General features: G+C 45.2%; 1 protein-coding gene across 1 annotated transcript in view; it reads right to left on the bottom strand.

The window, feature by feature from the left end:
* Positions 1 to 15747, bottom strand: part of WDR19 (WD repeat domain 19) — a 123013-nt gene that overhangs the window by 55644 nt on the left and 51622 nt on the right. The window contains exons 17-18 of the mRNA XM_074992613.1: positions 7825 to 8029; positions 7077 to 7236 (exon numbers count right to left, since the gene is read on the bottom strand). Of these exons, the coding sequence (XP_074848714.1) occupies positions 7077 to 7236; positions 7825 to 8029 (365 nt within the window). The remainder of the gene's footprint in view (positions 1 to 7076; positions 7237 to 7824; positions 8030 to 15747) is intronic.

The raw sequence follows: 15747 nt of genomic DNA, 5'->3' as shown, positions 1-15747 counted from the left end.
TTCTTCATGAGGAACATCCTGAGTCTCAGATTCCTGTCACTTTGGATTAGGCCTTCAAGTTTCTGCAGTGCTTGCATTTTGATAGAACATGGCCCTCACTAAGGTAACTTACAGAAAAGCTCTGGATGGGAGATGAAAAAGCAAAAATGATTTTTTTTAAGTCCCGAGGGAAAGCTAGGGGAATATGCTAAACATTAAGGCTGTGATTCTGTGGTTACATTAGAGTTTTGCTGACAAAACTGCTGGAACGTCCACACACTAAATGCATTTTGTCGAGAGTTTGTGGACAAAACTCAGCACTTTCGTTGGCAACATTCTACCTCTCAGCCAAGAAGCATAATGCTCCTGTCAACAGACTCCATCGACAAAAAAGCTGTGTGGCTACTTGGTGGGGAGGGGTGTCTTCTCTTGACAGACAGGGCATCCACAACAATAGGCAGTCCTGTCTGCTGTGTTTCTGGATGCCTGCTTTGTCCAGAGAGCAGCTGGGCAGTCCGGCTGCTCTGTTGGCAGAGTGGAATATTCTCCTGTTTGTCTTTTGTGTGTGGCTGCACATTGTTGACAGAAGTCACTGTCAGAAGAGATTTCCCAAAAAACCTTCTCTCAACAGAGCACTATAGTGTAACTGTAGCCTCAGGGTATGCCTTCATTATAGGGAAGATCGACTGCAGCAGGGTTGATCTTCCAGAGTTTGATTTAGCATGCGTATAGGGACATGCTAAATTGAACTTACAGGGTGCCTTTGTCAACCGCGGTACTACTGTCCCCCTCTAGGAGTAAGGGAAGTCAACGGGAGCACAGGGCTCCCCTTGACCTCCCTTAGTGGAAATGCTGTGGAAGTCCAAATTAAGGTACATTGACTCCACCAATGCAATTAACTTAGCTGGTTTGCATACCTTAATTCAATATTCCCCTGTAGTGTACACCCGCTCTAATTTATGCAAACTACTTTATTTTTTTAGGCAGAGAGAAGTGGTATCATTCTGAGTTCAGTCTTCAGCTGAGTGTGGTAGAAAAGGAACTGAGGTAGTCAGGCCATGCAAATGCTGACTAACCAGGCTCTAATAGCCACGATGCAGCGACACTGTGTCAGTAACACAACCAGGCCCTGTTACCCAAAGATCTTTGATAAATAGCACCGGAATGCATTGTCACCTGGAAGGGATCTCCAACTAAGATACCAGTGAAGAAGTTTAGTTTCCAGAAATGATACAAACTCCCTCATGACACACACACTTATGATTACTTGTATATTTAGAAGTTTAGTAATCAAAATTATTATATACCATTTACATACAGAATGTGCAAAAGTAAAACATCAATAAAGCAATGAAAAGTAGTAAACAAAACAAAAGGCTTAATATATGGAAGCATTTTACTGTGACCTTATGGACAAAAAAAATTAAATTATGACATTTATTCTCTATAATGCCTCTAGTAAGGCTCTGGCTTCTCAATACTTACTTTTCCTTTCCCTCTATGATACTGACCTTCTAAATAATTTCATAGAATCATAGAACAATAGAGCTGGAAGAGACCTAAAAAAAGCCATCAAGTCCAGCCCCCTGCTCTAAGCAGGGCCAAACCCATCAGATTACCCCCGCCAGGGCTTTGTCGCGGTGAGACAAACACCTCCAGGGATGGAGACTCCACTACTTCCCTGGGTAGACCATTCCAATGCTTCACCACCCTCCTAGTGAAAAAGTTTTTCCTAACATTCAAACTGGACCTTTCCAACCACAGCTTGAGACTACTGTTCCGTATTCTGCCATCCGTGACCACTGTGAACAGCCTCTCTCCAGCCTCTTTGCAGCCTCCCTTCAGTAAGTTGAAGGCTGTTATCAAGTCCCCCTCAGTCTTCTCTTCTGCAGACTAAACAGTCCCAATTCCCTCAACCTTTCTTCATAAGTCATATGCTCAAGCCCCCTAATTATTTTGGTCGCCCTCAGCTTTGCGACCGGGTGCTGGCAAACAGGGTGCGTGCTAACAGGAGGGAGTTTGGAGAGGCTCTCCTGGAGGAGGAGAAGGAAGGTGCAAACTAAAGCACCTTGGGGTAAGTGGCTGCTTATATTTGGAGGTTTTGGGCTTGTGTGTTTGTTTGGAGTTTGGAGTTTGTTTGTTTGGAGTGCTGAGCTGAGTGTGTGTTTGTTTGTTTGAAAGGCTGTGTGCTCAGGCAGGCAGGCAGGCAGGCAGTTGGAAGCTGATTAGGTTTGAATTGAAACACCGTGTGCTGATTGGCTGAGCTGTAGGCAGAGGGAGGAGCTATCAGGGAGGCTGAGCACTTAAACCCTGCTAGTAAGCGACCAGGGAGCTTTGCGACCGGGTGCTGGCAAACAGGGTGCGTGCTAACAGGAGGGAGTTTGGAGAGGGGAGTTTTGGAGGGAGCCAGTGACTTACTTCTGTTGCCCTTAAACTAAATCCTTTATAACAACCTCTATCTGAAACATTTAATTAACCCTCGTATATAACTAGAGTAGGAAATGGAGGCAGAAGCCCAGCAGCAGAGTGGGGGCTATCCTGTTTATTGTGTTGAGTGCAGTATGTATGACTACCTACCCTGTGGGCGGGTGGCGTATGTGTGCGCTCGATGCAAGGAGCTCCTGGCCCTCAGAGACCGAGTGTGTGCTTTGGAGGCCAGGGTGGCTGAACTGGAGGAGCTAAGGAAGGCAGAGGTGTTTGTGGATGAGACTTTCCGGGACATAGTAGGGCTGTCCCACCTCCAATCTGACAGTCCTGAGGCTGTTACGGAGGATGAAAGGCTCAGGGAAGGAGAGCAGTCAAGGGGAGCAGAGGGAAACCATCCCGTAGTTGGGACCCTCCTTCCAGAGGGTGATGTTGTATCCTCTCGTGCCGAGGATACTTCTCCGGGGGAGGGAGCGCCAGCTGTTAGGAAGAAGCAGGTTTTAGTAGTGGGGGATTCGATCATTAGAAATATAGATAGTTGGGTTTGTGATGACCGGGAGAACCGTATGGTGACTTGCCTGCCTGGTGCGAAGGTTGCGGATCTCTCGAGGCATCTAGACAGACTTATGGGCAGTGCTGGGGAGGAGCCGGTCGTCGTGGTACATGTTGGTACCAATGACATAGGGAAGGGTAGAAGAGATGTTCTGGAGGCCAAATTTAGGTTACTAGGAAGGAGACTGAAATCCAGAACATCTTTGGTGGCATTCTCTGAAATGCTTCCAGTTCCACGCGCAGGGCCAGATAGACAGGCAGAACTTCAGAGTCTCAATGCGTGGATGAGACGATGGTGTAGGGAAGAGGGGTTTAGATTTATTAGGAACTGGGGACACTTTTGGGGTAGGGGGAGCCTATACAGGAAGGATGGGCTCCACCTAAATCAAGGTGGATCCAGACTGCTGGCATTAAACATTAAAAAGGACATAGAGCAGTTTTTAAACTAAGAGGTGGGGGAAAGCCGATTGGTGCGGGGGAGCACCTGGATCGGACGGAGACTTCTCTTACACGAGGCTCCATAGGCAGGGATTCCCTAGAAGTTAGTCAGATAGGGAACGTGGGAAATAATATATGGGCAAGATCAGATGTGAAACAATCGTGCATAAAAAAATCCACCACGTCTGTGAAAGGCGGACATATAAATAGTGGTAGTTTTCTAACATGCTTTTACACTAATGCTAGGAGTCTGTCTAATAAGATGGGTGAACTGGAGTACCTCATATCAAAGGAGGAAGTTGACATAATAGGCATCTCAGAAACATGGTGGAATGAGGACAATCAGTGGGACACTATCATACCGGGATATAAATTATATCGGAAAGACAGAACAGGTCGTGCGGGTGGCGGAGTGGTACTATATGTGAAGGATAATATAGAATCAAATGAAGTAAAAATCCTAAAGGAATCAAAATGTTCCATAGAATCATTATGGATAACAATTCATTCCTCTAATATGAATATGGCATTAGGAATATATTACCGACCACCTAACCAGGACAGTGATAGTGATGCTGAAATGTTAAGGGAGATTAGAGAGGCTATCAAAATAAAAAACACAGTAATAATAGGAGATTTCAATTATCCCCATATTGATTGGGTGCATGTCACCTCAGGACGGGATTCAGAGATTAAATTTCTTGATGCCTTAAATGACTGCTTCTTGGAGCAGCTAGGACAGGAACCCACAAGGGGAGAGTCGATTCTCGATCTAGTCTTGACTGGAACGCAGGATCTGGTCCAAGAGGTAACTGTTACTGGACCGCTTGGAAATAGTGACCACAATATAATAACTTTTAATATTCCTGTGTTGGGAAGAACACCGCAGCGGTCAAACACTCTGGCATTTAATTTCAAAAAGGGGAATTACACTAAAATGAGGAAGCTAGTTAAACAGAAACTAAAAGGTAGAGTAATTAAACTAAAATCCCTGGAAGCTGCATGGAAACTGTTTAAAGACACCATACTAGAGGCCCAACTTAAATGTATACCCCAAATAAAAAAACTCAGTAAGAGACCTAACAAAGAACCACCATGGCTAAACAACCATGTTAAAAAGGCAGTGAGAGAGAAAAGGGAAGCTTTTAAAAAGTGGAAGTCAAATCCTAGTGAGGAAAATAGAAAGGAACATAAACACTCCCAAATTAACTGTCATAATGTAGTAAGAAAAGCCAAAAAAGAGTTTGAGGAACAGCTAGCCAAAAATTCAAAAAACAATAGTAAAATGTTTTTTAAATACATTAGAAGCAGGAAGCCTGCTAAAAAAGCAGTGGGGCCCTTGGATGATAAAGATATAAAAGGAGCAATCAAGGAAGACAGTGCCATTGCGGAGCGATTAAATGATTTCTTTGCTTCAGTCTTCACGGCTGAGGATGTTACAGAGGTTCCTAAATCTGAGCCAGCCTTTTTAGGCGACAAATCTGAGGAACTCACTCAGATTGAAGTGACATTAGAGGAGGTTTTGGAATTAATTGATAAGCTGAATAGTAACAAGTCTCCAGGACCAGATGGCATTCACCCAAGGGTTCTGAAAGAACTCAAATGTGAAATTGCGGAGTTATTAACAGTGGTTTGTAACCTATCCTTTAAATCCACTTTGGTACCAAATGACTGGAAGACGGCCAATATAACACCAATATTTAAAAAAGGCTCTAGAGGAGATCCTGGCAATTATAGACCGATAAGTTTAACATCAGTACCAGGCAAATTAGTAGAAACACTAGTAAAGAGTAAAATTGCAAGGCACATAGAAGAGCACGAATTGTTGGGCAAAAGTCAGCATGGTTTCTGCAGAGGGAAGTCGTGTCTGTCTAATCTATTAGAATTCTTTGAAGGGGTTAATAAACATGCGGACAAGGGGCACCCAGTGGACATAATATACCTAGATTTCCAGAAAGCCTTTGACACGGTCCCACACCAAAGGCTTTTATGTAAATTAGGTGGTCATGGGATAGGAGGAAAGGTCCTTTCATGGATCGGGAATTGGTTAAAAGACAGAAAACAAAGGGTGGGAATAAATGGTAAATGTTCACAATGGAGGGGGGTAACTAGTGGTGTTCCCCAGGGCTCAGTCCTGGGACCGATCCTGTTCAACTTGTTCATCAATGATCTGGAAAATGAGGTAAGCAGTGAGGTGGCAAAGTTTGCAGATGACACCAAGTTGTTCAGGACAGTCAAAAGCAAAAGGGATTGTGAAGAACTACAAAAAGATCTCAGCAAACTGAGTGATTGGGCAGCAAAATGGCAAATGAAATTTAATGTGGGTAAGTGTAAGGTAATGCATGTTGGAAAAAATAACCCAAATTACACGTACTACATGATGGGGTCAAATTTAGCTACGACAGATCAGGAAAGGGATCTTGGAGTTATAGTGGATAGTTCTCTGAAGACATCCACGCAGTGTGCAGCGGCAGTTAGTAAGGCAAATAGGATGTTAGGAATTATTAAAAAAGGGATCGATAATAAGACAAAAGATATCATACTTCCCCTATATAAAACTATGGTACGCCCACATCTCGAGTACTGCGTGCAGATGTGGTCTCCTCACCTCAAAAAAGATATATTGGCATTAGAAAAGGTTCAGAAAAGGGCGACTAAGATGATTAGGGGCTTGGAAAGGGTCCCATATGGGGAGAGGCTAGAGAGACTGGGACTTTTCAGTTTGGAAAAGAGGCGATTGAGGGGCGATATGATAGAGGTATATAAAATCATGAATGGTGTGGAGAAAGTGAATATAGAAAAATTATTTACCTTTTCCCATAATACAAGAACTAGGGGACACCAAATGAAATTGATGGGTAGTGGGTTCAAAACTAATAAAAGGAAATTTTTCTTCACACAGCGCACAGTCAACCTGTGGAACTCCTTGCCCGAGGCGGCTGTGAAGGCCAGGACTCTATTAGGGTTTAAAAAAGAGCTTGATAAATTTTTGCAGGTCAGGTCCATAAATGGCTATTAGCCAGGGATAAAGTATGGTGCCCTAGCCTTCATAACAAGGGCAGGAGATGGATGGCAGGAGATAAATCACTTGTCTTCTGTTCTCCTTCTCTGGGGCGCCTGGCATTGGCCACCGTCGGCAGATGGGATGCTGGGCTTGATGGACCTTTGGTCTGACCCAGTATGGCCATTCTTATGTTCTTATGTTCTTATGGACCCTCTCCAGTGTATCTACATCCCTCCTATAAATGGGAGCCCAGAATTGGACACAGTACTCCAGATGCGGCCTCACCAAAGCCAAATAAAGAGGAATAATCACTTAGCTTTCTTGGCTACAATGGCACACTGTTGACTCATGTCCAGCTTCTCATCCACTACAACACCCAGATCCTTTTCTGCAAAACTACTACTGAGCCAGTCGGACCCCAGCCTGTAACAATGCTTGGGATTCTTCCGGCCCAAGTGCAGGACTCTGCACTTGCCCTTATTGAAACTCATCAGATTTCTTGCAGCCCAGTCTTCCACTTTGCCTAAGTCAGTCTGGACCCTGTCCCTACCCTCCAGTATATCTACCTCTCTCCCAGCTTAGTGTCATCCGCAATATAAAACAAACAACACCAGAATTCCAGCAATCTTAATCTTTCATACTTTCATAAAAATGTTTGGCAATTACTTTTAAATGTTACCTTTATTTGCTCTAGTGACATCACCATGCCAACATTTCCAATTGTACGATAAACACGTACTGCAAACTCCAACTCCATGTGATGTAGGCAAGCTCTGGCAAGCTCATTCCAACAAGAGTGATCATTCAGAAGTTTGCATATCTCCCATGCTTCAGAAAACCTAGATAGGGGAAAATACAAAACTAAAATAAACAGTTGTATCCCATGTATCTTTTCTTGGAACATTTTATTCTAAACCTCAAGGTAGAGAGCAACTGAAGACTGACTAATTTCTAGGTTTTGCGGAAATTTTTAGGGCCCTGTAATAAGAAAGAGCAGGGCCACAGGAATACATTGGTGTGCAGTTTATATCAAATTGCCCCACCTTTCTTTCTACTTAAGAAAAGTGCTTTCTTTCCTTGGCTTATTTTTCAACTTGCACTACCCTCCCAATGCATTGTTTTTTTGCTTCATTAAAATGGAGGGACAGGGTGGTATGCACTTTCAACCAGTCTTGGAGCAGAAGGGATCACTGAGCCCAGAACAGCTCTTGAATAAATTACCGTAGTTTTTACCTTCCAGTGAATAAAAGTATCGAGTCATCTGTTACTTGGCTACCCAGACAGACTAAGCATTATATGCAATGATGGTTCAATATAATTTTATCAATATTCAGCAAGAGATTTTTAGAACACTAGTGTATTCTGGGTTGTGTGCTTCAATCACAGAAGGAAATTATTAACCCAATATAATTAAATAGCAGACCTACCTTTTCAGCATTAAAGTCTGAGTAAGTATTTGTTTCAGCTCACTAAATCCGGTGTTTTTCAAAATGCCAAGGAAACTATGAGTGCTAAGATAGATGTTGTTTGTTTTCCCACTCTGAGTCTGACAGGTTAATTCTCCATTATACAAAAGCAGTGGTTTGTGGGAAAAGGGAATCTTGGTGCCACCTGCCAAAATAACCTTAGACCCTGTGTTAGAAGATCAGAAGAAAATGTTATTTAAAATGTTCCTACATTATGACATGTTTAGCAGTTAGTTGCAGTTGTGAACAGTTAAGAAATGTAAGTGTGAAAGAATCTTGTTCTGAAAATCCCAACAGCCTTCTTTTTTTAATTCAATAGCACTACAAATGTCCTGTCTGACCCATTCAAGGTCTCTAATTTTGGCATTCATCATCTACTGTATGTAATAAGTGTAAAAATATATGCCAAAAAGAATTTTAAAAAAAAGTCAAAAGAAACAAAAACTAAGAGCAATTTTTAAAGTACAGCAGAAGCAGGAGGCCTGCCAAACAAACAATCAGGGCTTCACACAAATGCTAATGGAGCACTAGAGAAAGACAAGACTGCTGCAGAGAAACTAAATTAATTCTTTTAATTGGTCTTAACTGCACAGGATGTGAGGAAGATTCCCAAACCTCAGCCATTCTTGTTAAGTGACAAGACTGAGGAGCTGTCCCAGACTGAAATGTCAGTAGGGGAGGTTTTGGTACAAACTGATAAATTAAACAATAGTAAGTCACAAGGACTGGACAATATTCACCCAAGAATTCTGAAGGAAATTAAAATATGAAATTGCAGAACTGCTAACTATGGTATAAAACAGTACTTGGTCCTGCCATTGGGGCAGGCGGCTGGACTCGATGGCCTCTTGAGGTCCCTTCCAGCCCTAGTGTTCTGTGAAAACAGATGAATGGAAGACAGCTAATGCACTGCCAAACTTTTAAAAAGCTCCTAGCAAATCTAGGCCAGCAAGCCTAACTTCAGTACTAAGGCAAATGGTTACAACTACAGTAAAGAAGAGAATTATCAGATACAGAAACACAACGGCCATGTCTACACTAGCCAAAAACTTCGAAATGGCCATGCAAATGGCCATTTCGAAGTTTCCTAATGAAGCGCTAAAATACATATTCAGCACCTCCTTAGCATTGGGCAGCTGCAGCACTTCGAAATTGATGCGGCTCGCCGCCGTGCGGCTTGTCCAGACGGGGCTCCTTTTCGAAAGGACCCTGCCTACTTCGAAGTCCCCTTATTCCCATCTGCTCATAGGAAGAAGGGGACTTCAAAGTAGGCGGGGTCCTTTCGAAAAGGAGCCCCGTCTGGACGACCCGCGTCAATTTCGAAGTGCTGCGGCCGCCCGCATGCTAATGAGGCACTGAATATGTATTTTAGTGCTTCATTAGTAAACTTCGAAAAGGCCATTTGCATGGCCATTTCAAAGTTTTTGGCTAGTGTAGACGTAGCCAATATGTTGAAGAAACATCATCACAGCTTTTGTAAAGGAAAATCATGCCTCACTGAGCTGTTGGAATTCTTTGAGTGTCACCAAATGTGTTGACAAGGGTTATCCAATCAATATAATGTATTTGGATTTTAGAATAACTCTAGGTCCAAACTTCAAGCTTGCAATCTTAAACTTAAGGTCCTTAAGCTCTTAAGCAGAACAAGTAGTCACAGAGCAAGCAGAAAGGTCCTTTCATGAATCAATAACTGGTGAGAGACAAAACAAAATAAAAAAGCAGTCCTGTAGCACCTTAAAGAAAAATTATATTATTTGTTAGGTGATGAGCTTTCATGGGACAGGCCCACTTCTTCAGGTCTGGAGAATACTGCATTAGAATACAGTATTCTCCAGACCGGAAGAAGTGGGTCTGTCCCATGAAAGCTCATCACCTAATAAATAATATTGTTAGTCTTTAAGGTGCTACAGGGCTGCTTTTTTTGTTTTGTGAAGATACAGACTAACACAGCTACCTCTCTGGTGAGATACAAAAAAAAAATGTAGGAATATGTGGTCTATTTCCACAGTGGAGAGCAGTAAATAGTGGGGTACCCGAAAGATCTGTATGGGATTCTGTACTGTTCAACATATTCATAAATGAGCTGGAAAAAGGGTAAGCAGTTAGGTGGCACAATTTGCAGACAATACAAAATGTCTCAAAACAATTAAGTCCAAAACAGGCTGCCATTGAGGGTGACTAACAAGTGGTACCAAAGTCAGAAGAAGGTGGGAAGATGAAGATGGACGAGATAAATGGAGGACAGACACACCTACAAGGAAGTATCCCTCACCAAGGCACAATGAACAGCAAAAAGTGTACTGAATTCCACAGGGCTCCTCTAACATACCTCCTGAAGGAGATATTATGGAAGGAGGCCATGGCTGAAGCCTGGGTTCTGGTAAAATAGAACCCTGTTCTGAGGATGGTGGGAGGCCAGATAATTGATATCAAAGTATAACGCGCCCTGAAGTGCACTTGGAGATTAGTTGTGCAGAGCTTGCCTGAGTCCTAACTGTTTAAGCTACTGCAACAATAAGTCTGGGGATTTTCCTGATTGGTCCTGGCATCTCTATGCAGAATGTTCGAGAGCTGAGGGCAAGCCCCAATAACTTAAAAAAGAGGAGTAATGCAAGAGGTGGGGAAACTCCACTACTTCTGGGAAAAGTCCCACGTGCTCTGCTGAGGAGGCATTTGTGGATTGATATGACTGCTACTGCCAATGTGCTGCATCAGGAGACCAGGGAGCCACAGTGAATCCACATGGCAGACCTCTGTATTGCAGATGAAATGAGCTCACCATAAACCTCAGGAAACATCTGTGGGTAGGATAAGTATCAGTGCCATTTGTTCCCAACTTTTGCCTAATGGGGACCCATTTTGACAATTCAGGAACACTTGGTGACCCAAGGCAATTCAAAAACAGGGGGGAAGGCAACGCTGTAACTACCTAGTTTTGTGCCTGAGGCAAGAATATAAAATTGTGCCCCCTCATGTTTATCTATTTATAATAGTTATTTCACAGAAAACAGGAACTATATTAATAAAATAACACTACATTTACTATAGTTAATCAGAGTTGTGGTGGTGGAAAGACACTCACCCCCAAACTGCTCCCCTCCATCTGAAACCCCACAATCAGGGGATAGGGGAGTCACTCAGGGGCTGGAGGGAACTAGGGGCATCACGCTCAGGGGATGGATGGGGATGGGGGAGTCATGCTCAGGGGTTGGGGCAGTCACTCAGGGGCAGGAGGGGCTACGAGAGGCAGAAGGACCCCCAACCCTCAAAGCTGGAAGCCAGCTGGGGCACGGAGCCCTGGGCCGGTAGTGCCAGCTGCGGGAACCCCAGCTGGGTGCTGGGGGAGGACCCCCAACACCCATGGCTGGAAGCTGGCTGGGCCACAGAACCCTGGGCCAGCAGTGCCAGCTGTGGGAATCCCAATCCCCTGAGGCTGGAAACTGGCTGGGGCAGAGCCCTGCCCAGCAGCGCCAGCCACAGGAACCCCAGCCAGGGCCAGGAGAGGACGTCAACCCCCACGCCTGGCAACTGACTGGGGCAGAGCCCTGGCCAGCAGCACCAGCCGCAGGAACCCCAGCTGGGACTGGGGAGAGACCCAGACCCCCGCGGCTAGAAGCCAACTGGAGCACAGCCCTGGTTGGCAGCACCAGCCGTGGAAACCCTGGCTGGGGTTGTGGGGGGGGACCCCGACCCCTGTGGCTAGAAACCAGCTGGGGCAGAGCCCCGGCTGGCAGTACCAGCCGTGGAAACCTGGACTGGGTCCAGCAGGCGCAATCCCAACCCTCATGTATGGAAACTGCCTGGGGCAGAGCCCTGGGTGGCAGCACCAGTTGCAGGAATCCCAGCAGGGGGCATGGGACCCCAACCCCTGCGGCTGCAAACTGGCTGGGGCAGAGCCAGCCAGCAAATGCCAGCCACGGGAACCCTGCTGGAGGGTTGGGGGGACCCCACCTCCCACAGAGGCTGGAAGATGACTGGGGCAGGGAGATGTCAGCTTTTAGCCCTCCCTCCCAACCTCAAGCCTCCCAATCATGGACCCAGGCCCCAACTCACCTGACCCGGGAGCTGCTTCTCAGGTATGCAGTTCTCTGCCCTACAGGGCTGAAACGGTTCTCAATTTAATTGATTGGTTTAACTGCCTGATGGCTGTTAAGCCAGTTAAAAAGTTACGTACCACTTCAGTGTGAATGGCTTCTTAAGAGCCACTTGTGGAGCTGCCCAGCCCAGCCAGCCACCCTTTCAAATGTAATCATGACCCATGTTTGGTCATGACCCACAGGTGGAGAAACCCTAGTCTATGCAAAGCAAGCATCCAGCATACTGACAGCTATAAACTACATACATTTTTCTAATGATGGTATGATCACTCTTAGTGTGATCATACAAAGCTTTAGCTTGCAATTGAACTGACTGAAGAGATGAAGGTCCAGAACCTGCCTTTATCGTCTCTTTTTCTCGGCTATCTGGAAATAAGTTGAACAGAATTCTGTTCCCTGATAGTTCAGAGGGCCTGCTCTATTGCTCCTCTTTGCAGTAAGGAGTTCACCTTTTGGGTGAGGATGCTATTGTGAGAATGATCCCTGAGGACTGGTCAGCGAATGGGAACCTGTGAATAAGGTAGCATAATGAACCCCCACTATAGCTACGCTGGATGACATTTAGCAGCAATTTATCCATTGTTACTGCACTCCAAGCTGGAAAAGAGAATGTGAGATGACACCCAAAAGGAATGGGGGATATGCGTGGTCATTACAGGTCATTACAGTTCTTCTCTGAAATGTTTGCAGCTGGGAGAAGGAATACTGTGGAGGTGATCCTTAGGGTGCAATCAGTGACTCTTCTGACACTTCTGTGATGGTCTGTATGTCCTTTGATCAAAGAATTCAATAGCCCCATAACATTGTGTATGGGGAGGTCAGCAGCAGAATCAACACTTCAGTATGTAAAAGTGCAAGAAACACAAAGCAGCTGTGGAATTCTTGAAAATGTGGAAGTAATCATCTGTTTTTGGGTTAAAAAGATGAGATTAATTGAAAGACATCTTTAATGGAATTTTGTAATTTCCCATGGAAACCGAAGGAGTGAAGCAACTCATCCCTCTGCACAACTATACCCATGGCCATAGACCTGGCACGATCTGCTGCATCCACAACTGACAGAAGTACTGTCCTCACTATGAGTTTATCTTCAACAATGATTGCCTGCAAATGGGCCCTGTCTTGTTATGGGAGCTTTTCCAGCAAATTCATCCAATTTACAGTAATTCAGGAAATTGTACTTGGCAAGGAATGCCTGGTGGTTCGTGACCCTGAATTACTTATTGTCTCCTGATGAGAAGACCTGGTGACCCAAGGAGGTTCAATCTCTTTCCCTCCTTAACAGATGGATTGTAGCACGGCTATTGCTGCCTGGAATGCTCTGTCACAGCCTGGAACACAAAATAATTCAGGGAAAGAGAGGGAATGTAAAAAAACAAAAACACAGACCACTTAGCTTAAACATAGCACTTCTTTGCCTCTTTAAGTGTAGGCGTACGCTTGGCTGGTGTACACCAGGCTGGCTTTAAGATAATGTCACTGATGGATAACATAACTTTACCCATTACCAATGACTGAACAATGTGTAGGAGCAGACACTGAGTGTCATGGACGTCCTCTGTGTGGAGGATGTGAAGCTCGCCTGCAACCCTACTCCAGTCCTGGAACTGACAAGAGGTCATCCCAGACGAAAGGGATGATGAAAGCACTGCTGCATCTGGAGAGGAACATAGGAATCTTTTCTGATATGTCAGTACCATTTGAACCAGGATGGGGGTCGGCCACCTGTAGCTCCAGAGCCGCGTGTGGCTCTTTAAGGAGTCACTTGTGGCTCCAGACACTGCCACCGCTGACTCCTCTTGTGGCTCCCTGCCCTGCCATGGTTGAAATAATGGAACTAAATTTAATTGGTTTAATGGCCAGTAGGAGGGCTCCAGCCATTAAACCAATTACATTTAATTCCACTATTTCAGTACAGCCAGGCAGGGAGACTCCAATACTGCAGGTGGGAGAAGTGAGCAGGAGAGCTGGAGGTAAGGGTGCCCGAGTCTGCCCCAGCTGGAGCCGTGCAGCCCTGCTGAAGAGGCAGTGGGTGGGGAGCAGCAGCAGGGGGAGGTGGTGACCACGGAGGAGCAGTGGCAATGCACATAGCTGGAGGAACTTGTCAGCTGAGGCAGGTTACTCCTGGGGATGGGGTGGGGACACATTTGAGGGCTGATGTGAGTAAAGCCTGGGGATTTGGTGAGGGGCAGTTTGGGGCTGAGAAAAGTTAAGCCTGGAGATGGGTGGTGGTGGTTTGGGGCTGAGAAGGGTTAAACTTGGGGATGGGGGGCATGGTTTGGGGCAGAGAGGGGTTAAGCCTGGGGCAGGGGGGTGGGTTTAAAGAATGGAGGGGTAAAGATTGCAGACAGGAGTGGATTTGGGGTCTGAGACAGGTAAAGCCTGCAGATGGCGGTAACAACTTTCTAACTGGCACAAATCCTTGTGTGTGCTGTTCTTAAAATAGGGGTTACGGAAAGTATGGTTTGACATTATTAATTAAGGACTGTCTCATATTCACATGCATTGCGGCTCTTGAAGTATTGATTTTGTAACTGAATTTGAACAAAATGGCTCTTCTGATTATTTTGGTTGCAGAACCTTGAACTAGGATGGACAGCTCTTCCTCCATTACTGGTTCCAAGTGTCTGATGGAAAGCACATGAGATGATGTTGATGCTGTCAAGTTATTTTGGATTCAGTACTGGCAAATATAACATCTTGAGGGGCTTTTTTCATCCTTATGAGACTTGGGGCATGTTCCCACTCCACAAGTGCTGCTTGTGGAAGGAACATCTTGTGCTTGGAAAAAGACTCAGTACCATGCTAATAGGTATGTTTCATTGTCTCCCCAGTAGGTCCCAATCTATCATTGTGATGATACTGCTGGTGCTGGGCTCTGACTGCATAAACAAAGAGGCACTCCTGGTTATCTCAGGTGGACATCTGGCAGGAAGGGGTCCTGGCCTGAACTCAAATGATGCCTTATGGCAACTTCCATGAGGTTCTTCCATGGGCAGGGAGCTCAATCTTCTCAGGTGCAGATGGTACAGATATTATACCTGGTATTAATCCAGAGTTCCTTCTATTTTTTTACCATCCATGGGCAGCATAAATTTTATGTGCACTGAGGCATGTAGGGATGTGTGCCATCAATAGAAACACATGCTGCCCACTGGGGGTGCCTGTGGGCACTCTGCTAATTAGCTAAGCAGCACCTAAATCTCTCTTGGGCAGTCACCCTAGTGCTCAGAGTACAGGGAACACTGCATCTATCTGCCTAAAATTACTTAAACCCCAGTTATCACTTTTAGGGTTGTCAGGTTCTTATCAAAAGATCAGGGTCAGTATTAACCAAATTATTATACATTTGGGAATCCCAATGTGAGCAGTTACAACATTCATCCTACAGGAACTCTTCTATATTTACAAATAGTTTATTACTATATTTAGCATAGTCACAAACACCCCAAGTCAGTAAAGTATTTGGAGATACTACAGAATGTACACCTGCACATCCATAGACAGTATCCAAGAAAAAAAACACTGCTTTTCAGGAAGTACTGAAAGCCCAGTCTTTCCCTGAGGAGCCTGTGACAGTGGCGGGGGGAGCTGCGGTCGGAGGGGCAAGTAACTGATGGCCAGTGGTCTGGGAAGCCAGTGGCTGTGGCAATGGTGGGGTGCCGTGACCAGAAGGCTACACCTGGAGGTCTGATGAGCTAGTGGTTGCAGAGGTGTGGAGCTATGCCTAGAAGGACAAAGATCCTACAGCGGAGGTCTTGGAAGCAGGTGGCAGTGGCAGAGCTCT

The sequence above is a fragment of the Carettochelys insculpta genome, chromosome 4 (assembly GCF_033958435.1).
Source record: "Carettochelys insculpta isolate YL-2023 chromosome 4, ASM3395843v1, whole genome shotgun sequence".
Classification (NCBI taxonomy): Eukaryota; Metazoa; Chordata; order Testudines; family Carettochelyidae; genus Carettochelys; species Carettochelys insculpta.
Note: the sequence above shows the minus strand (reverse complement) of the source record. Positions and strands in the feature narration are given on the sequence as shown.